Below are 22,080 nucleotides of genomic sequence, written 5' to 3' on the forward strand. Positions count from 1 at the left end.
CCATTTGTATTTAGCTTCTGGCTAAACAACAACAACAAAAAGCCTATAGAATCCCCTTCCCCAAGCATGGAGCAGCTCTGTCCAACACATGTCATAAAGTAGCATTAGCAAATCTTACTAGGGAACATGTGGGGGACAGGGCATTGGGAGTATCAAGAAGATTCAAAAGTCTTTGCAAAGTTTGGTCATCGACTGGGACTTAACTGGACCATACTTAGGACGCTGAGGTTGTGTGTGAGTAGGTGTGAAGAATGTTGCATGAACTGATGCTGGTCTTACTGCCAAGGCTGGAGGGGGCAGTGACTCAAAGCTCACATTAACCAAGACACAAGATACTACTTCGTATTTCTTTTTAGTATAACAACCAAAAGTCAGGCTGCTAGCTATGAGGATAGGTATACTTGGAATTGAAATAGATGTTGTAGTGTAAATTTTATCAAAATGAAATAATTCTTCCTATCAGCAACATGCAAGATCATTAGTTTTTCCAGATCCTCACCTGCACTGTGTAATAGATACGGGCATGTGGAAGTCTTCGTGAACTAAGAGATCGCTAATGAAAGAGACGTATTTTATTTACCTGAGCATTCCATTTTTCTTTTATATTCGAGGGCCTCTCATACCCACCACACTTATGGAAAACTTTCACTTTTGGCTGATTTTTCCTGCTCTACTTTGCCTTTTTCATACACTAATGATTATACAGAGGCAAATGTATTTTCTGTCTTGGTTTCTGGTTTCCTGATCTGCACATCTGTTGCATCACAAAACGTGTGCTGGGGAGATGCAACACCCACATCTACTCACCCCAGACAGGGATCCCACAAGAGACCAAAGTATGGCTACCACCGATGTCCAACTTGTGTTGGGGTTTCTTACAGGATTATGGGTGAGGAGTTACTTACAGAATCAGCAATTACTCAAAAGCAGCTGTGTCGTCAAGGTCCACCCTAACATGGGTGACAGCTCACAAGGCTGTGAACATGGAGCACCATGCAGCAGCTCCACAGGTTTGGGCTCTGCCCTTTGCTAGTGACTGGGTTTAAACCGCTTCCAGGCAGCTCTGCTGGTTTCTGCTTCTTCCAAACAACTGGTTTGGTCTCAGGGTCTTTTGCAGCTCAGCTTCCCTCTGTCTGAGGGGACATCTCAGCTTCTGTGACTTAACTGTGACAGATAGGGGCCTAGTGAATCTGGTTAGTTTCAGGGACTTCCTGAAGTTATTTTTGTTTGCCTTCCTGCTTAAGGAACTTCCCTGGAAGAGGGAAAGCTTTAATCTTTGATGGAACTGTTGCAGAACATTATCCAAAGTTAGGTATTTTTAGTATTTTTTTCCTGTATTTTAAACCATGTATTGAAATTAAACATTTGGTGCTGGACAGATGCTTTAGTGACTAAGAGTGGTGATTACTCTGGCAGAGGACCCAACAACCACTGGTGCTTTATAACCATCTGTCACTCCAGTTCAGGGAATCTGATGCCCGTTTGGCCCCTGGGAGCACGAGGTCACAAGTGGTACACACATACACACACACACACACACACACACACACACACACACACGTGGGCAAAGCTATACACATAAAAATTAAATAAATCTAAAAAAATTTAAAAATGAAAACTCATGTCTTCTTAACAGAATCCCTAATTTACTCTGCTCTAACACAGTGAGCCACGTGGGAACATGAGTTTTAATGGCAGCGCGACAAAGGGTTTCAGAAGAAGAGGAATTAGAAGGCAAACGCTAATCTTCTTAGCAGCTGGTATTCCTTTACAAAACTTAACTGACCTAACTCATCAAATACCTTGTGATGCCACACCAAGTGAGCCTATTTCCTTCACCGCTTCAGTCACGAGCCTTCAACCATTAATGCCATTTATGATTTCATGGTCCCTATACCCATCATATACATATGTTGGGCACAATGTTTATAGAAGGAGACACATGTCATAGAATAGTTTCTTCCCATCTGAGAGGATCTTGCTCTTCTCCACATGAGAAACAGTGGCCAGGTTTCCCAGCTCCCAGTGTGCTACATGCTGTTGCACTGAGTGTATTTTCATAACCTGACCTGTGGACTTTGAGGTAACAGTAAGATCTTGAGGAATAGAGGCTAGTAGGAATGAAGGAAGGAATATCTAAGTCATTGTGCTGACTTCATCGTTTCTCTGAATTGAAGCTAAGAAGGATAATCTCCCTGCCTGATTATTCTACCACAAATTATGCCACTTAGAGAAAGCTTACATTATCATGGCTAAGAAACACTTGAGCTGTAGTCTCTTCCTAAGAAGTTAGGAGAATGCAAGCCGGGACTGAATGCAAACCACAAACTGTGTTTACTTTGCACACAGTATATCTGGGTTCTACCAGTGCACCTGCTAGCATAGGACTGAGGGTATCACTGTACCCCCTTTCCCCTTCAGTCTTGACCTAGCAGGGCCCTGGGGCACCTGAGTTAATGCACCACTTCCAATATCTCTGGAGAAAATCCAGCCACAGCAAACACAAAGATATCCGGCAGCAGATGTGGAATAATAACAGTATGCAAATGAGCTGTGGAAACTGATCCTGGTCCCCCTGAAGAGGGACTGTATAAACAAGAGGGGGCCCAATGAAAATCAGGCAATGAGCTTTGCAGCCATGGCGAGCATCACAGAGCTTGCCTTCTCCTGGCTGGCTGGTTGTCATAGAAACCCATGCTTATGGTTTCCTAGTACATTAGCTCAAAGAGAATGCTTACATTAGCCTATCCCTGTGTTGTTGGAGATGTAGAACACTCCAGGTCTATGAAAGACACTTTCACTGAGGGTCTTCTACATGACAGAGTCTGGTGACGGCTCCTTTCCCACCCTGGGAATTGGGTGTCTCACAAGGGAAAAAGGACAACAGGTAGCTGTACCGGAAGTTATCAGTATGCCATCACAGGTGTGCAGCCAGCAGCAGAGCTCTTCCTTCTTCCTGGATCTGATCCTTGTGGGGGGAGCTCATATTTACACAGAGTTTCATGGGAAGGATTAAAAAGAGCTTGCTAGCAACAAGCTGGGATGAACATTCTAGGGAATAGCCCCAGCAGAGGCATGGAAGCATGGCAGATTCCCCAGAATGCTAAGTCTGATAAATAAATTCAGCTTCCCAGCATAATGAGGTTTGAGAATTACAGTCAAGCGCTATTAACTCGTACCTCTCCACTTCCAAATGTGCTGATTAGCATCCTCTCCAGCTGAAGTTATCGTGGCATAGGCTCAGGGAGCTGGCTGAACAGAGAGAAACCGAAAGGAGGTTAGCAGGGAAAAACAGCTCCGAAAGGAAAGGGGAGCTATTTTAAGCATGAAGAGAACACACTTAAGAATATGCTTTGATTCAGGTGACTCTCTCTGACTGTCACCCTCAATGCTTCAGAAGTGCATGACTGTGGCAAAGCACTTCAGCATCTTCCCCTCCAGGCTTTTGCCTCTGTGTTTACATGTATGGTAGAGGTAGCATTTTTGTTTATTTTTGTGCGTATCTAGCTTTTCTAAAGGGCCTTCCACAGCCATTAGTATGTACTAGCAACTCAATACTATGAGTGGTTATATACATAGTCATTTGAGTCTTTTACAGTATCTTATGGATCTCCTTGATGAAGCCTCGCAGGCTTGGGAGAAGTCCCTGGCATGTAAAACACACCAGGAGAATGTCACTTGAAGGCTTGCAGGTAACTTCAGGCTATTACCAGCTGTTTACCAAAGAAGCTACTAGCGTCTTGGGGGACATTTAACACACATTGGATGTGGCTGGCTGCTGTGGTAAGCCACACCTCCAACTCAATAATTTTGACCAAATCCAGGGTCCTTCACACAGAACCTTGGCTGACTCTCTCAGCTTCCTAGGTAAGGCCAGGTGTAAATGAATGCACCCGACAGCTAAGACCCAGGCAGTCACTTTACGGTGACGAATATGTAACTAATAGCTGTAACACTTCTTCCGCACAGTTGACCCAAATGAGTGAAGTCTGGTTTTTCCTGCGGAACTAAAGTAAATACTCTTCTTTATCCCATGGAAATCTTACTCTTGAATTCATTATGTTCTCTCTGGGGACAGGCACCTGGGTGTACATGGTGCTTATCAGTCTGGAAAGATCTATAACATTCGAAGTCATTAACAGAACAGATCAAAGTAGCTTAACTGTAAAAGAGAAAAGGGTTCTGTTCGGCTTAGTTTAGGCTGAATTGGAGTAGCAACATCAGGAGCCAGACTTGCTTCTTCTTCGGGACATCCAGTTCTCTGACACCATTTGGAAAGCGGCAGAACCTTGCCCAGCAGTCGGTCCTTCCCCCATTTGCCGGTGCCCCCTTTCTCATGCTGATGTCACACCGTGTCAGTATGAGAAGTGTGTGAACCGAACCCCCTCTTGCCTCTGCTGTCCTGTCCTCCGTTATCCTCGGAACTGCTGCTTCCATTCCCTCCACCTTTTACAGTCATATCTCAGGAAGTTCTACCCCGGCAAGGTTTTCCAGGCTCTGTCTCGCTGCAGTTTGTCCAGCAGCTGACTCCTTCGCAGTGGCTAGCACTCACGTGCCCTCAGCATAGTGACGCGGCACAATAGGTTTCTGTGAGATTTAATTAACTGCAAACTCAAAATACCCCTCCAAAGGCTTATATTATCATCTCCCCTTTCAGGTGAGCGAAATGGGGTTAGACAGACTCTCTGACTCATTCGTGCTAGCCTCAGGATTCCAAATCTGGAGGCATGACTCCGGTCTGTCGGCTTACCCAGTGTGAGCAAGCGTGAAGAGAGCCTTCGCTTCCCAGTGGACAGTCATGTACACAGCAAACTCAGACACTTTCATAATTTGGCCATGCTTGTTTCTTCACCTTGGTTCCTCTCCCTGGGTCCTGAACTCCGTAGAAGTTTATCATTTTTACCCCTTGGAGTAAAGTTGTGTTAAATGAATCGGGAGAGTTGTTCCTAAAGTCATGTCAAGAGGCTGGGAGTGGGAGAAGGGGAACTGAAGCTTCAAAAGCCAAAGTAGAAATTGAGTGTGGTAGACCATATGTGCAACCCCAACACTCGGAGGCCAAGAAAGGCGTATAGATTGTTTTGAGTTTGAAGCCATCCTGGGCTACATAGTGAGTACCAGGCTAGCCTAGGCTACATAGCAAAATCCTGTCTCAAAGATCAAAAAGAATAGATTAAGTGGAAGCTGAGTCATTTGCCCAGGCCGTTCGTCCTTTGCTGTACTTAGGTGGTTGTCAGGATACAGACTATGTGCTGGTAAAGCCTTGTCTTTCTGTTGGCAGCAATCTGTGAAGCTACACAACCTCGTGGAGGACCACAACAAAGTCCAGGTCACCATCACTGTAAAAGGCAAAGGTGAGCGGCTCAGGCTACCTTCTCCGCACAGTCTTACAGCCTCTACAGTCTTAGGCAGGCAGTTTGTCCTCCCTATCAAGGACAGAACTCCTCTCTGACTGAACCCGGGATGGCAAGCATGATGAGACGAGTGACACATCTAACTCATAAGATGGCAGGAGGCTAAGACCTCACATGCCACCTAATACCTGCAGGACCCTGAGTGACTGACTGCCTTGTTCAGCTTAGAGCCCCAGGCCTGGCTTGCCTCGCCTCCTTCCGAAGTTTAGCCATAGATTTCAGTCTCCAATTCCCTCTGTCCTCCATATTTCAGACAATTAGATACTCATGTGAAAACTAAAGGCTCCTACATCATTTTCAACTTGCTGTATCCTTCAGACCTTGCATCCTATGTTCCAGGTTGTCATCTAGAGTGTAGGCTTGGATGAAGCCTTTGATGTGCACTGTCTGGACTCTTGGCATTGGCTTTGAATTTAGCTTGGGGCAGGGTAGCCACGGTTGTGTATAAGGAATAGAGAGTTGGACTGAGAGCAGCAGAAGGTCTCTGGAAGGTTTCCATGTAGCCCCACAGCTACTCACAGAGTCCCAGTGCCCAGACAGAGCAAGTAGCAGCCAGAGGGCGCCTCCCTTTTGACTGAAGCTCTGAAAACCTTACTTTGCACAGAGCCTGGCTGCGTACCAGGTTCTAAACAGGAACTTTTTTTTATGCATTTCTAGATCCCAAGCAACAATTTCCCAATCTAATTCCCTGGTGATTTTCAGTTGAGCAGAAAGGGGCCCTGGGCAGGTGAACAGGTGGGGTAGGTCCTATCCAACAGGAAAGTAAGCAAATAAGAGTTCTTAGTTATTTTAATTCTTAAGGGAAAACAGGAGAAGGCCAAGCCAGTCATGGGCCTTTTGCTGTCACCCAGGTCTGCAGGAGCTGGAGTCCCGTCTCCTGGTTCCAGGAGATATTCTCATCCTTCCAGGGAAAATCTCACTGCCCTGTGATGCTGTCCTGATCGATGGGAGTTGCGTGGTGAACGAAGGGATGCTCACAGGTAGGCTGCCATCACCCAGCATCCTCTTTCTTACCCAACAGCCAACCAAATCAGATCAGATCAACTGTTCCTGTTTGGCTGGAGCCAAGCTCTTCACTAGGATATGAAATAGATAAGGGAAATCTGTGCTTCCCTTTTATTCAAGCAAAAACACAGAACACACAAGCAGTGTTGGTTAACAATAGGACTAAGCCACAAAACAGAAACCTAGAGAACACATTTACTAACCTGTGGGATTTTTTTTTTGCTGGTCGGTGGCCTGAAAGAGCGAGTGGAAGGAGGTGTGGGCACGAAAGCAGGTGGAAATGGAGTCTCGTTGTAAATCTGAGAATAGTTCTGTCTGCATGGAAACAAAGCACGGCCTAAAAGACCATCAGGTCCCAGGCAGAAAGAGGAGAGATCTGCCTAGCCCTGTGCTCTACAGGTGGGAACTGCTTAGAGCTGGGTAAACTCACAGGAAAGTTCTAGTGAGCCTTAGCACGGTCAACAGCCCGGTGCTCTGTTCCTCAGTCTCACAGCCCCGGTGGATCTCACGTCGCGACACAGAGGGATGGAGTGTTCACCTACAGGTTTTAAAGGCTTTTTGTAATTGTATGAGTAGGAAGATACTATTTATACAATTGCCCTTTAGTTTAGGAAATTCTGCAGCACAGAGCATTTTAGCGAGAGACTATTTGGAAACCCAAAGCTAAAAGCTATTTGTCCTTTGTGCAGATGGATTGTTAGGCTTTCCTGTTTCCATCTGGTATAAAGATGGGAAGAAGTTTACACAAACCTTGAACATAACCTGAGGGTAACAGAAACCCATTGTCCGCTCCTCACGTGCTCAACATCAGCAGATCTTAACATTTCTGAAAGGCTCTACTTAATTTTAAATGGGCACATGATGTGGTAAACCTAAATATGTTTGGTATAATTACAGACTATCTCTAATATGTTGAAATCAACCTGTCTTGTGATGGTGGCAATGAATGTTGCCATAGTATCCAGTGTGCAGACCTCGAGCTACGAAAGATGTTGGCTGGACTCTACCCTGCTTGTTCCTGCAGCCCGAGTGTGCCTGCGTTCTGAACGCTTCCCTCACTGGGTAACAGAGAACATGACGTGGGGACATCAGAGGCAGGAAAGACAGTGCGGCTCAGGCCTTCCATCTGTCCCTTATCCTTTCCCGATCCACAGGATTTGTCCTGAGCCTCAGAAAAAGCCAGAATGCACCAGAGAATTAAAACTGATCTAAAATGACCTTGAATGACAGCGGGCTTTTCCCAGGCTCACTTATGGCAAAAGGGAAGTCACTAGCACCAATATCCTGAGAGCTGAAAAATAAAATAAAATGATCCATTTCAGAGTCAGACTCAGTGAAATAGAAATGCATATGAAACTAACTGTATGTATCTTGTTAATTTCTCAGAAAACGTGTAAATCCCAGCATGCACTAGCATAATGGACCCACTGGCACACATACAGTGAAAAGCATCCCAACAGAGCCACCATGTTAGAATCAGACTCCTGGCTGAAATATGGTCAGTGTTAGAGCGCGTGTCCACAAACACAGCTCAGAGGCATCTACTTTCCATTTGCAAAGTAACTCTTTGCAGATATAGAAGTTTTATTTATGTAGAAATAATATGCGGATACTCCTAGTATCCTATAATAACATAGTTTATAAATAGCATTTATATCTCACTTCATCATGCTGTTGGCTTGGTGTTTATTTTGATACAAGTCAGTGATCTTGCCTCAGTTACTCTTGACTTCATTCTAGCTACTCAAGTCCTACAAACCAGCAGGACAGGAGGAAATCTAGACCCAGGCTCTTTATGTGGTTGTAGTCTCCCCACATCTGGAAGGCTGAATGAGGCCTGACACCCAGCTTCTATGGTCTTATTGGGGGTTCTCATAACCTCCTAAGGTGCAGGTCCCTTTTCTTAGGGACACATGTGCATAAGTCTCCTTTGGATCCCCTTCCTACTCTTTCAGGACTGCTAATTTAAGTGAAAATGCAGGAGAGGAAATGCATGGGGGAGGAGAAGGGCTCTCTTACTCTCTTGATGTCCCTGGAGTCTGTGATTGAGCTTAGACTTGGTTTTCAGGACACAGAAGCTACTATCCTACTTCCCTGTCTCCCTTGCCTCCTTCTCTGAGGAAATGGCCTCCTTCATGTCCTTGTTTTCCCCCAAGGGGGAACAGACAAAACACAAAGGGGCATATGACGAGGGAGAAGCCATTAATATTTACCATTTTCTTAGTTTTAGTATGGGCTATTTCTTTTGTTTGTTTGTTTTCGTTTTCATTTTTTTGAGACAGGGATTCTCTGTGTAGCTTTGGCGCCTGTCCTGGAACTCGCTCTGTAGACCAGGCTGGCCCCAGACTCAGAGATCCGCCTGTCTCTGCCTCCCGAGGGCTGGGATTAAAGGTGTGTGCCCCCACTGCCTGGCTTGTGTGTGCTGTTTTCTACCAACATTTTGCGCACTGTTTCATTTACTCTACAGTCTTTTAGATGGGTGGATATGAGGCCAGGAGAGGAGCAATCATTTGCCAGTATGCACACAGAAGAAAAGCAGCGCCTCTGAGACCTGGGTGCATTTGCTGGGCTGTTCATTCCCCGATTTCGCCAGCTATGAGCAGAAAATCTACTGGGGCTACAGCCATGAGCCGGGCCGGGAAGACTTTTGGAGCAAATGGAAATCATGAAAGTCAGAAATGACACACATTCCTAACAACTGTTTTGTGAAGAGCAATACCCAAGCCAGCACATTGCCTCCCCAGAGCTCATGCTTCTAGCCAGTGTTAGATTCTCCTGGGGAAGCTCATGTGAGAGAGGGCAGCCTTCTTCCTTCTTCCTCTATTCATGAAAGAACTGATTGATTTGGAGCTTAAGTTTAGGACGGATGCAGTCACCTGAGATGGACACACAGGAGTTTTCCTCTGCGGTCTTTCTGAATTGATATTTTGCCACACAAGCTTGTTAGCCACGGGTAGATCATACCTATTCCAAGACCCTTTCTTTCATTGTTTATTCTTTTCTTTTCACCCCCCTTTGTCTTGCTTACATATATGTTTACTTGACACAAGCTCTGGAATGCCCACGATGTGCCAGGCACTGTGTTGGGATCAGTGAGATAAAAGAGAACTGGCTCCACTGACACACCATTTCCCATCAAATGGTCCCAGTGATGCAATGAACAGGAGCATGGCATCTCAAGCATTGTCAGCATGAAGTGGCATCCAGCTCTGTGGGGACACGAGAGAACCTCTCTTTGACAGATGCTGAGGTCTCCAGGTCCCTTGCACCAACTCTATAATTGAGAGTACAAAATCAAAGTAATTCCTTGCACCCTAATCTTTTCTAGGTGAATTCATCTCTTTTTGGGACTCCACCAGAAAAGCCCAGGCTTAAGAGTCTTAATAATATATGAGCAATATTAATTCTGTGTAAATTTATCTGCCTGAAGTATCATTTCCCTAACATTATCTCCAAGTGACTTTATTTGATCAGCACCTGTCTGATTTTAATTTCTCTAGGACATATAAAAGAAAACTAGCTGCTAATATCATATTAGGCAAAACAATGATCTGGATTAATCTTTCTTGTCACAAAGCAATCTGTAAGTATCTACATATTACAGGGGCTGACTTTCAAAAACAATGTGGTACAATTATGTGGAGGCTTGTCTCTTCTACAGAGCCATTTTGTATGCGACTGGTCAATCTACAGAGTGGAGGGGGCATCGTCACCCTTTAAAGAAAATGGAGCAAGGACAGTGCTCACCTCAGGGATTTGTTGAAGAATATGCAAGTCTGCAATAAAATGTTAGAGTTTCTCATTCCTTACTATGTAAACATTCTCTGTGCTAGGAAAGCTAGCTTTGAAAGAACGGTAATAGAAAAACCTAAGTATTTCTTTTATTTGACTAAGCAGAAAACACATTTTAAAACCTTTTATATGCTTTAGAGGAAAACGAGGAATATAGAAAGTTCCTTATGCCAAAGTTCTTGTCCTCATAGAGAGAACTGTAAATATAATCAATATAACACCAATTTTAAATTAGAAAGATGACATATTATTTTGCTAATCGAACATTTAACAAGAGACTGATGAAATTTTAAATCTGCTCTAGTGCATTTTAAATCTGGGACCTAGGAAGTTATCCACACATTTTTTTTTACTGTGAAATGAAGTTTTATCTTGCATTCTTTAAACTTAAAACATTCTGTCCAACAGAATGTCATCTTGCTTGAGAAGGGGACAGAGACTGTGACAGCCAAGGCTAGGAAGTGCCCGGAGGTTGACTAGAAAGTCAGAAAGGGCCCTGCTCAGCTGCAGCTTGTTTGGAAATAAGCCCAGGGGTCCACTGGGACTCTGGGGCTCTGGGAATGGAAGAAGGGAGTCTGGGGTCTATTTTTCAATGGCAAGGGGGAAGAGGTGGCTTTGTTAGGAGTCCCCTGGAAAATGTGTGGAAAGATCGTCATTTTCCAGCTCGGGGCCAGGAGTTTTATGAGGACCAGGTTTCTGTGTCGTGTTTATCATTATATTCCCAGTTCTTCACAGAATAAGAACTTTGATTTCTGGCACAGAAAGCACTTTAAGGTATTTGTGGAATAAAGGGGGAAATTGTGTGTGTGTGTGTGTGTGTGTGTGTGTGTGTAAATGATCAGATGGAAGGCGAATAGAAACAAGCGCACATGTTTCCAGTTCCGGAACAATGTCGGGTGATGGATGCTGGGGACATGGCTACGTGATAATTTAACTGCTCATTAAATCATGCCAACAAAGCACATATTCCATGTAGAGGAGTGCTAAGCAGAGATTAAGAAAATATTTTTACTAGAAGTAAGCCTTCGATTGCATGAACCATGGGCATCATTGACCAGTTGTTTGACTCATGGGATGAGTTCTAATATGGGTTTGGTTATGGCTATACAGTTTCTTGGAACTGGCCCACCTCTGTTCTGAATAACTAACCTGAGCTTACACAGAATCAACAAAATGCAATCTTCTTTAGGAGAAAGCATACCTGTTACGAAGACGCCATTGCCTCAGACGGAGAAAACTATGCCCTGGAAAACCCACAGCTTAGAGGACTACCGGAAACATGTACTTTTCTGTGGAACGGAAGTGATCCAGGTCAAGCCATCTGGGCAGGGACCTGTTAGGGCCGTTGTTCTGCAGACAGGTGAGTGGATTCAACTTTTGTAAACTTAAGCTGTGCTCAAGATAGGGAAAACTGAAGGTGGGAAATTTCGCTTAGGATTTTGGAGTTTGCCGTGTTCTGGTAATAATAGCCACGTGCTTTTCTAGCCAGACCCTTATGATTCTAAGTGGTCACCACCTCAAATATTCATGATTAAACCCTTATTTGTGTTGAGTGACATGCATAGTTGTTGCAAATGTCCTTAAAGGCTTGTGTCTGCAGGCTTCTCTTTTACTCTCAATTCTTCCTCTCAAGGTTTCCCTGTAGAGCAATGTCAGCTACAACTCAGAAGGATTTTTCATGTCCAAACATTTCTTGCTAGATACTTTTGAGTCAGGGGTCTAGACATGAACTCTGTCTTGCATTGCCTCTCTGCAAACAGCATCACCATCCTGCCCAGCTGCTAGTATCATCTTTAACCTTTCTCTTTCTCTCAGACCAAGTGGGCATCAAATCCTAAGGACTCTGCTACCAGCTGCTCAGTCACGGTGCCCTTGCTTTCTCTGTCATGATTATGGTTTATGCAGGCTTTGCCATTCCACATTCACAGCATTTTACCAGAAAGACGACTCTTTCTTTTCAGCCTTTGCTCTACTCTCTCTCTAGACTGTTACTTAAGACTGTCATCACAGTCACATTTCCTGAGCTGGGCTTGTGTATTCCTATCATGCTCAGAATGTTTCCATAGTTATATCTATTTTCATTTTTTATATGACAATGCACAACCAGTGCCTCCCTTGCCCTGGCCCTGGCTGAGTGGTTGTTTGTGCTGCTACACACATCCATGAACACACACACACACACACAAAACACATCTTGCTCTTTGATACTGTGCTTTAGTTTGGTCTGTTATTTAGGTATGCTTGCTGAATACTGCTTTAATTTAAAATATGGCTTCTAGGTTAAAACAAGTTTTGAGATCCCCCAGCCAGGTGTCTAAACAGAAACTAAAGGTTAGATTCCTATAAAGCAATGCTATTTTCACTTTAGCAAGATGCTGAATTAAGAGACCATACCTTTCTATGGGTGCTTCTAAGTGCTTAAGTGGCAAGAAACAGAGATAAGGCACACTCTGTGTGAGTGTGTGTGCGTACATATGTACCTATACAGTAAATGACCCATATTTAAAATATAGACAGGTCAATTGATTTAGCCAATAAGTCAGACAGAAGTAAGCATATACTGAATGTTATATGAGGTAACAAACTAGCGCTTGTTCCTTTAAGGAAGGTTATGCTATGATATAAGAGACAGATGGATGTACTTGCAGTAACTCCCAGTTAACTAACCTGTGGAGTGGTGAGAGAAGCCATATGGTCATGTATTGCAGGAAATAAATTACTGCTGGTTCAAGCATGGACACAGAATTCAGGAAACACTTTTCCAATGAGGCAGCATCTGATCAGGAAGCCAAGCCTGATAAGGTGAGGGAGTGTTTGGACAATTGTCTGAGAACTAGAAAGACGGGCTCGGAGTAAAAAGAGCGGGGGTCTTCTGGGACCGTTGAATAGTGAAGTTAGTCTATCGAGGTAGAAGCGGATGATGTGGGAAAGGCTTTCAGTACCATGCCTAGAACTTTAAGCTTTGGTCCAGGGAAGCCAGTGCCTTGGGGGGTCATGATGAGAAGCCTGTGCAGTTACATCGTAAAGAAATGACTTGCCTTCTGCCTTCTGCTTCTTTTTCTTCTCAGTTCTTTCCTCACTTGTGCCTGTTTTCAGCACACACCTGCTTTTCTCTGGGCATCTTATTTTCTCTGGGTCACAGTTTTCAACTCGCAAGTCTGGTTTTCCTTAGCCCTGCAGATGGGTGGATGGCTGTACTGTGGGGGTCACTGAAGCACTGACTCCCAGAACAAAAGGAATTACACAGGGTTGAGTGACTGCAACGGACTGCTCTCTGTGATTGTTGACAAGGAAGGCAAATGCACTGTTAGGTCAGAGCAATGCTGTTTCCTTGTCAGACCCCAGTGGCACAGCCCCTCTGAAGCCTTAGTGGCACAGCCACTCTCAGACCCTAATGGCACAGCCCCTCTGACACCCCAGTGTCACAGCTCCCTCAGACCCTAGCGGCACAGCCCCTCTCAGACCCCAGTGGCACAGCCACTGTCAGACTCCAGTGGTACAACCATTTATGTTTGGAAAGAAGCAGAGACTTGATCCCTCTGTGTTTATCTTCCTAGGTTATAATACAGCAAAAGGGGACTTGGTGAGATCCATCCTCTATCCGCGACCTCTGAACTTCAAACTGTATAATGAAGCCTTCAAGTTCATGGTGTTCCTGGCCTGTATTGGTGTTGTGGGATTTTTCTATGCCCTGGGTGTCTATATGTACCATGAAGTAAGTACTGTGACTAGATCTTGTCAATTATAGTTTTCTGAGAGCTGGACCTAACTCCAGATGATTAAATAAGATTGAGTCTACCTCCCATAATTCTGGGAGTCAGTGCCGCTGTCCAAAAGAACGTTCTTAGGTTGTAGAAATGTTCTTTGCTTATCTCTCCAGAATGAAAAGACGTGGCCGGAAATACAGCTAGCCCAATGACCATCATGTACAAGGCCCTGCCTGGGTTTAATTCACACACACACACACACACACACACACACACACACACACACACACACACGCACGCACGCGCACACACGCACACACGCTGTTGCACAATTCATTGGCTGCCTCACCGTTTGGTTTCGAATGAGGGGTTACTCCAGGGGTGACATAGGCAATATGCAACCCAAAGAGCTCTATAGGAAATACATGTTTTCAACACCCATTCAAACAGGTAAGAAAAATGTGCTAATCAGGTCAGGGGGCAGGAAGAGCACAGTAGTTAAAATGAACAAAACCACAGAAATCCCTAAGTGCCTCCTAGAACTGGCAAGCAATTAAGGGAGATGCCTAGCAGGGTAGAAAGAGGTCAGAATGATGGAGATCTTGAATGGCACCTCCAGCTTTAACATTTTCCATGCATTTTGGAAAGTGGTGTCCCAAATAACCCCCAGACATGACAGAAATGGCTTACTCGTGATTTCTCTTTGGTATCTGAGGCAGACTTATACATTTGCTTTTCCTTTCCAGAGCTGATGATGCCTAGTGGGATCCCTACTTCCCTTTAAGCCACAGGGTACCAAGTTCATGTGGATGCTCTACAGGGTACTAAGTTCATGTAGATGCTCAATAGGGTACCAAGTTCATGTGGGTGCTTCTTTTGAATGGTAGCAGGGGGGAAGAGGTTGTCATTTTAACCTCTGAGAGTTTTCCTGGTCCTGAGACCTGCTTTACTGTTCATTCATGTGGCCTCCAAGATGTGCTGGGATCCTATGGGCGGGTCGAGGAGAAGAGAGAATTATGAGTTAAGCTTGGGTGTGAAGCTGGGCATTGTCCAAACTGGCAGTACCAGCAAGTGCTGGTGTCAGTGAGTGTGCAAGCAGCCAGGATATTGGTGGACAATGACATTATCCAAAGATTTTCCAGTTGACACACATGCCAAAACCCTCTAAATAGTCATTTCAAACTGGCATAAGGCTCCAGAGAAGGAGCTCTAAGGAGTCCAGTGCGTTTGTCACTGGTGTGGAATCTGGGGAGAAGTAGGCAGAGTACCAAGGCCATTAAGTCCAGAATGTGATGTAGTGTTCCGTTTCACCTGGAGAGAAGAGGCACCAATCAGAAAAGCAAAACAAGCCTCGGCATAACCTAGAAATGAAGGTTTCCTGGACAGAGATCAACATGCAATCCACACCAAAGCTGAAAGTTGGATGCCAGACCTCATGGGTTAGTAACGTTGGTCCCATGGCTGCCCCCATCTGCATAAGTTCAGAAGGAGACAGGCTGGAGTCTGCAGGATCACAAGTCCTCTGTGTGAGTAGTTGGAGAGAGTGGAGAAAGCAGTGGTTGCAGGAAACAACTAAATAATGCATCTGCTGCAGACACGTGGCGGCCGTAGTGAGAGAAACTAACCTCAGCCTTGGCTTCCCCAGAGCTAAGCACACACTGTGACACGGTGATCTCAGCAGCCTTGGTCCCAGGGTTTATCAGGTCACCATTCCTTCCGTCTGTGTACCGAGTACTTCTTCTGCCCCAGACACTGAGCTGGCCTTTGAACTTTCAGACAAACAAGGATTCAAACGTGAATGAGCTACAGCTCCTGTATGTAGGATATTTGCAGGCTGGTGAGGGAGAGAGAATTGAAAAGGAATGTCAAGCTTTGGAGTGAAATGTTACAACCGAAAACTGTCTGTGTGAGCAGAGTGGGGGCCATGTGAGCCCCCAGAAGTTCAGAGGATGAATAGAAGAGATACAGATGGGTGTTTAGGTGGAGAAAAACTGAGTCAGGAAAGCTCACGGAGACTTCAAACGGGGTCAAAAGGTCTCCTTTGGTGTATAGTAGGGACAATATGTGCATGCCTTAGGAACAGCCAAGAGACACCCAGCCCCACCAAGAAAACCCCCCAATTCACCGGGAATGCTCTGAGCTCAGGTCCATGGCCCTAGGTGTTACAGGAGGCAGTTGGAAGAAAGGCGGCGCCATCCTGCCCTGCTCTACCCTGTGCACACCCTTTTCTCCTTTCCAGGTTCCTCCGAGAGAAACCGCAACTATGGCCCTGATCCTCCTCACAGCCACTGTCCCACCCGTGCTCCCGGCCGCCCTGACCATCGGCAATGTGTATGCTCAGAAGAGACTGAAGAAGAAGAAGATCTTTTGTATCTCCCCTCAAAGAATCAACATGTGCGGCCAGATCAACCTCGTGTGCTTTGACAAAGTGAGTTCCGAGCTTTCCAGGTTGGGCTGGGCTTGACGGTTTTGATACATGGCGGAGCCGGGAAGGACCTAGGAGAATATCTGTCCCAGGGCTCCCACTTCATGGCTGAGACACTGAGGCCAGAGGCAGTCACAGAGCGAGGTTGTGTGAGGTCACAGTCTAGAAAACAAATTTGGTGCCCGGGGGGTGGGGGAGCGTGGCATTGTGGCCATCCCATCATGACTTCCTTTCCACGGTAGAATTTAGTATTTTCTGTGCCTGTGTTTTGATTTGAAATAGTCTCAAGGTCCGATAATTTCCTTTTCAGGCAAAAACGTGGGAAACATTTGTGTTTTAAAAGTGCCCTGTCTGGAACTTATGTGAGCAATCCCTTGCACCTCCACTCACGGCTTCCTGGAAAGAAAAAGCAGAGCCAGTGTAGACACCTCTCCCACCACCCTCTCTCGCCTTCTTCCAGGGGTCAGGACTCTAGGTTAGGGAAGCATCATGTCTGTCCTCAGTGGTCTGGAGAAGTGGCAGAGGAAGAATACATGCTGGGTGAGGATGACAGCTGCTCTTGGGTGTGGTCCAAGACACTACAGTTCTCCCATGGGAACCAGGAATGGCACCAGCGTCAGCCTTCTGACATGCAGACTTTGTGCCCACCTGGACAGGCCGTGGTGCACTGCGCCTTGGCTGGTCTTTCCTCATTTAAGGTCATTTGTATTGGAATATTAACCAACATTTTGGCTATTTTTCCGCCAGTCCCCATCCTCAAGAGCCAATCTTGCTCACAGTGCCTATAGAGTGTCATGGGTGGTCATTCTTCATTTGGGGGAGGTTTAGCATCTAATGAAGGGTGCAGGGAATATGGGAGAGAGACAACCGGCATACTCCAAGGTGTGTGCTTGATGGAGGTTTAAACAAACGTCAGCAGGAACTGATCTGTCACCAGGGGGTGGGGGAGAGGCTTTTTTGGAGCTGCAGGATATGGAATGGCACAGATTTCAAGATGGTCAGTTTGGAACACATGGCTGTAAAAGGCACCCACAATTTCAGGGACAGAAGATCACAGGACAGGGCAAGAAGTTGGACCATCCAGCAAAATGGTGCTGGAAGGCCGATGTGGCAAGCTAACCAGGGGGCCGTGTCCTGAGGATGAATGTGAGGCCTTGAAAAAAATAAGACAAGTTGAGCAGTGGTGGTGCACGCCTTTAACCCCAGCACTTGGGAGGCAGAGGCAGGCAGATCTCTGTGAGTTCGAGGCCAGCCTGGTCTACAAGAGCTAGTTCCAGGACAGGCTCCAAAGCTGTAGAGGGTTCTGTCTTGAAAAATCAGGGGAAAACATGAAATTTTGTAGAATTTTTTAGTTTTTGTTCTTTCGATAGGAGCTTTATAAGACAGCTCTTAGTTACTTTTTTGTCATTATAACCAAACACGTAAAAAAAAAAAAAAACCCAGCAACATAAGGGAGGAGAGATTCACTTTGCTCCAAGGACAGTCTGTCATGGCAAGGAGAGCATGGCAGTGTTCACACACAACTGGGGCACCAGAGGTAGCAGAGAGCTAGACTGCAAGTGGAGGCGGGCTATAACTTTCAAGATCTATGCCCAGAGGTTCTACAGTGTTCCAACACAGTGCCCCCAAATATTCAACCCCGTGAGCCTGTAGGGGAGAGTCAACATTCACATCGTAACAGAAGGGATAGAGGAGGGATGCAGGGGAGTGGACTACCTGGGGCCAATAGAAAGCCTTCGTGGTCCTATACCTGGAGAGTGAGGGGAGCCACACAAGGACACCTGACACTGCTCCGCTCAGGTAGAAGCAGCATGTCTCTCAGATTATTGTAATTTCTCCTTCTCTTCCTTTTCCATTTAGCAAAACCAGTAGTCAGTCTGCATCAGGTAGGAACCAGAGAGTTAGCTGAGCAGTTAGTTTGGCTTTGGCTTGATGGTCAGATTCTGACTCATTGTCAGCTTTCTGATAGATTCTCTTCTCAAACACCCAACAGCCCATGAGTACCTAGACTACGGAGGGTTGTACCAACCACGTCCCTGACATAGCCATCTGCCCCAAAGACTAATTTCCCACAGCGACTGTTATTTTACTTCCTGTGTGGCCCCTTTCTCTGCATCCTGATGCCATCATCTGCTAGATGGCCGGAGGGGCTGCTTCTCCACCCCCTCGACTGAATCCCACAAGGTGTGGAAGCTTTTTGTAGTGCTGGAACACCTGATGGGGCATGGCAGAATGAGAACTCTAACCCTGAGTTTAAAACTAAGTGTCTACATTGCTATTTAATGCAAAAGCTTGAGCTATAATTATCTTTAAATCCTTTTAAATTATAAAACTCTATCAACATGATGTTTCAGTTGACTACCCCACAATTAACTACAATTAACTTTCAAACTGTGTTGTATCACTGGGCTTCTGAGTGTATTCTCTCTCTCTCTCTCTCTCTCTCTCTCTCTCTCTCTCTCTCTCTCTCTCTCTCTCTCTCTCTCTCTCTCTCTCTCTCTGTCTCTCTCTCCTTGTTATATGCTCTCTAAGACAGATTCTCTATTCAATTCAGTCTGAGCTTGGGTTTGTACTTTATGGTAAGAGTTTCTCCTGGACCATTCTATTCCTTTTAGATTAGAACTATAATTTCATCTTCTTTTAACTTGAGGTTATTTTTGTATTACGAGGTCATTTTCACATAGAGAAGTAACACGGTCTCAATTCTCTCACTCTGTTGCCAAGTTGTTCTATGTTCATGCTCAAAACATTGGTGCTTCAAAGCATAACCTCCCAAGGAGAATATCTTAGTTAAAATTAAGCTGATATATTTTTTAAATGGAACAATCCAAGGGGATTTGCATGGTGAACATGCAGGTTGGCACCTTAGAAAATGCGGAGGAAAACGCAGCAAATCTCTTCCTTACAAACGTTGCCCTTAAGGGATGAGTTCTTCCAGCCTGCTGCCCGTCTTTGGGAGGGCTGAATGTATTCAAGAAAGAAGAATTCTTTAATTCTTGTAATGTGGAGACTAAGAACGGGCTTTATCTTCCCACATTCCTGGCAGAATTCACCAACATACCTGCTGATGGAGGAAGGTTGTCTTGATTCTAGTTCCATCTTTTCCTGGCTGTGGACCACTGTCTCCTGGTAGGGTGCAGTTGTCTGTCTCTCCTGGGCTTGCTCAGTTTTATGAGGATTTGGAAGCCCATGCCTGTAAACCATCACATGGATATGATGCGCTATGATGACAGACGATGCCGTCTAATAGAAAACCAGGAAACCCACGGCAATGTGTTTAAATAGTGCATGGGGGAGCTGCTGGTGTCTGTACTTAGGAAGGTCAGGTCTTTTCTGGCCTGTTCTGGAGCAGCAGCAGCAGCAGCTCTGCTTCCTCGGAGCAGGCTTAGGGTGGTTAGCCTAAGGCTGCCGGACTATAGGGCAAACAGCTAATGAATAGTTGGCACATTAAAAAAATGATATAATAGACTCAGTTCTATTTTGATTTTTAGGTTACATAAAATGTCAAATACTTTCCCATAATATGAAATATCTCATGACCACTTTCCTCTTGATCTGAAAATAAAAATCACTTCCAGGCATTAATTAATTTTTATTATTAGCACTTCATTCCCGTCTATGGACCGAAAGCTTCTTACCAACATTTCATTACTATTTGAACAGTGACTGCATCAGCCGTAGTTTAAGTAATAATGGTGAACCAAATAGCAAAGGGTGGGTTAACTGGTCTTGGGAAGAGAAAAAAAAAGCAAAATAAATAACCCCTCCCACACAAAACCACAAACTATGTTTTTGAAAAGACAGTAGGTGCCTCCTGCAGAGTCAGCTATGAGGTGGCTGCTGTTGGGGTTCCTCTCAAAGTCTCACTGTACCAACAGCATCAGACAGGACAATAAGCAGAGCCAAACAAAGCTCATGCACAGAGTCACACAGAAACTGGAACTTCCTGGGCATCCTTCGCTAGATTTAAAAGCGAATGTTTATAAACAAGGTTTTGGATGACTGGATGTGGCATAGTTTTTTGCACACTTGGATTTTGTTTTAATCATGATATCAAAGCTTTTAGTGTCCTCCTAAAAGTCAATTATAACTTTTTATTCAGACAGGAACACTGACAGAAGATGGGCTGGACCTCTGGGGGACTGTTCCCACGGCTGGCAACAGGTAGGACTCTAAGATGGGAGATGTGGTGGGGAGGTTATGCTGATGCTCAAACCCACCCTTGCAGGCTTGAGGAATGAGATTCACACTGGCTCCCAATTAGTCTAACCCAATTTAATTAAATATGTCCCAAATTCTGAGTTAGACAAAGAAAGTAGATCTGCAAATTCAGCATGAAAAATGGAATAGAATGAGGTAGATGATTAAGGAACTGAATTAGTAAGACAGAGGATCAAGGAGTGAACTCAAAACCATGCTTAAAGATGGCAAGGCTTCCTGGGTGGCTGGGCAGATGAATGTGTTCGGGGACCCAGAACAAAGGCTCCATCGCCTTCCTGTGGAACTCACAGTCTAATGAAATGAAAACACATGAATGGATTCACTTTAGATGTGTAACGCAGGCCATGAAAATTATTACTTTGGAGACAGAAAATCAGAATGGGAACAAAATAATAAAATCCCTTGATATAATACATAGTTCTGATTTCTTATAACACATGATGGCTGAAGGTAGAAATTTTTAATTTCAGTGCCCCAATCACGACTCTTGACATGATGGCATATGAAGAAGATTTTAAAGAATAGCTAGGTTGAAATTTTACAGATGTGTGCTAAAGACTGTCGTGGTAAAGCAAAGAAGATAACCATATAAATACATACCCTGGAGCAGAACAGGAGAGGGGAAGGAGAAGGGTCCTTGCTCCTTCTTGCAGGACTGAGGCATGCCTTTGCACCTTCTCAATGGTGATGGCTTCTGCCTCTCAGCTTTGATAACCCTACTTCACCTCCAGACAGTGACTGAGGCAGCTGCAGAGTCAGAGAAAGAGCCAGGCTGGTCCAGCAAACTAGCCCTGGGGCCAGAATTGACATAGGTACCATGCAATGTTGCAGAGAGAGCCCAGACTGAGCACGAGGGATGACTCGGTTTCTAGCTTTATTCATGTGTGTCTGTTCCTGCCTGTTCAGATGTATCAATTAGGCCTTTGTCCACAGACACAGGGTGCCTGTGGTCCAGAGCAATGAAGGAGGAGGATGATCTTCCCACTCCCATCTTCTTCCCATGGCGCTTGCATGCTGAAGCTTTCGAGGGGTAGAATCAGCTAAATGCAATCACTATTCAGCTTGAAACTAGGAGGAGAGGAAACCACATGATGCCAGGCTATACTGTCAGTGAGGAGAGGAAGCTGCAGTGGAAAGTTGTGTGGACTACAGTTTCGGAAAATGGTGGTAGACTCCATGGAACCGAGGGATGAGAATTAGTTTAAAGCCTCTGCTTGTTTTCAGTTGCTTGGAAGCACTAAGCAGGTTCTTCCCTGCACCAATTACCTCATGAATCCAAAGGCTTCTTGCTTGGGGCATGTCGGGTATTAGAGAGCTCCATGGGTTTCTAGGCAACATCACAAAATTATATAGTGTGCATATATATCTAAGTCCCCTGAAATTTGGTTTGTGACTGACCAGTGGCAGTCTATGTCAAAGAGAAAATCCACATCGAACTCAAAGAAGTAATGTGTAAACATTACTCTGCAGGTCGAACACTCCGGTTGAAAATTGAAAATTTCCAGTGAGCAGAGGAGCA

The 22,080-nt window shown here is 45.1% G+C and overlaps 1 protein-coding gene across 1 annotated transcript in view; it reads left to right on the forward strand.

Moving 5' to 3' along the window:
- Atp13a5 (ATPase 13A5) overlaps positions 1-22,080 on the forward strand; it is a 98,588-nt gene that overhangs the window by 16,455 nt on the left and 60,053 nt on the right. The window contains exons 8-13 of the mRNA XM_042055824.1: positions 5,279-5,351; positions 6,263-6,391; positions 11,398-11,568; positions 13,766-13,923; positions 16,155-16,343; positions 20,443-20,504. Of these exons, the coding sequence (XP_041911758.1) occupies positions 5,279-5,351; positions 6,263-6,391; positions 11,398-11,568; positions 13,766-13,923; positions 16,155-16,343; positions 20,443-20,504 (782 nt within the window). The remainder of the gene's footprint in view (positions 1-5,278; positions 5,352-6,262; positions 6,392-11,397; positions 11,569-13,765; positions 13,924-16,154; positions 16,344-20,442; positions 20,505-22,080) is intronic.

Source organism: Arvicola amphibius, chromosome 10 (genome assembly GCF_903992535.2).
Source record: "Arvicola amphibius chromosome 10, mArvAmp1.2, whole genome shotgun sequence".
NCBI classification, from domain to species: Eukaryota; Metazoa; Chordata; class Mammalia; order Rodentia; family Cricetidae; genus Arvicola; species Arvicola amphibius.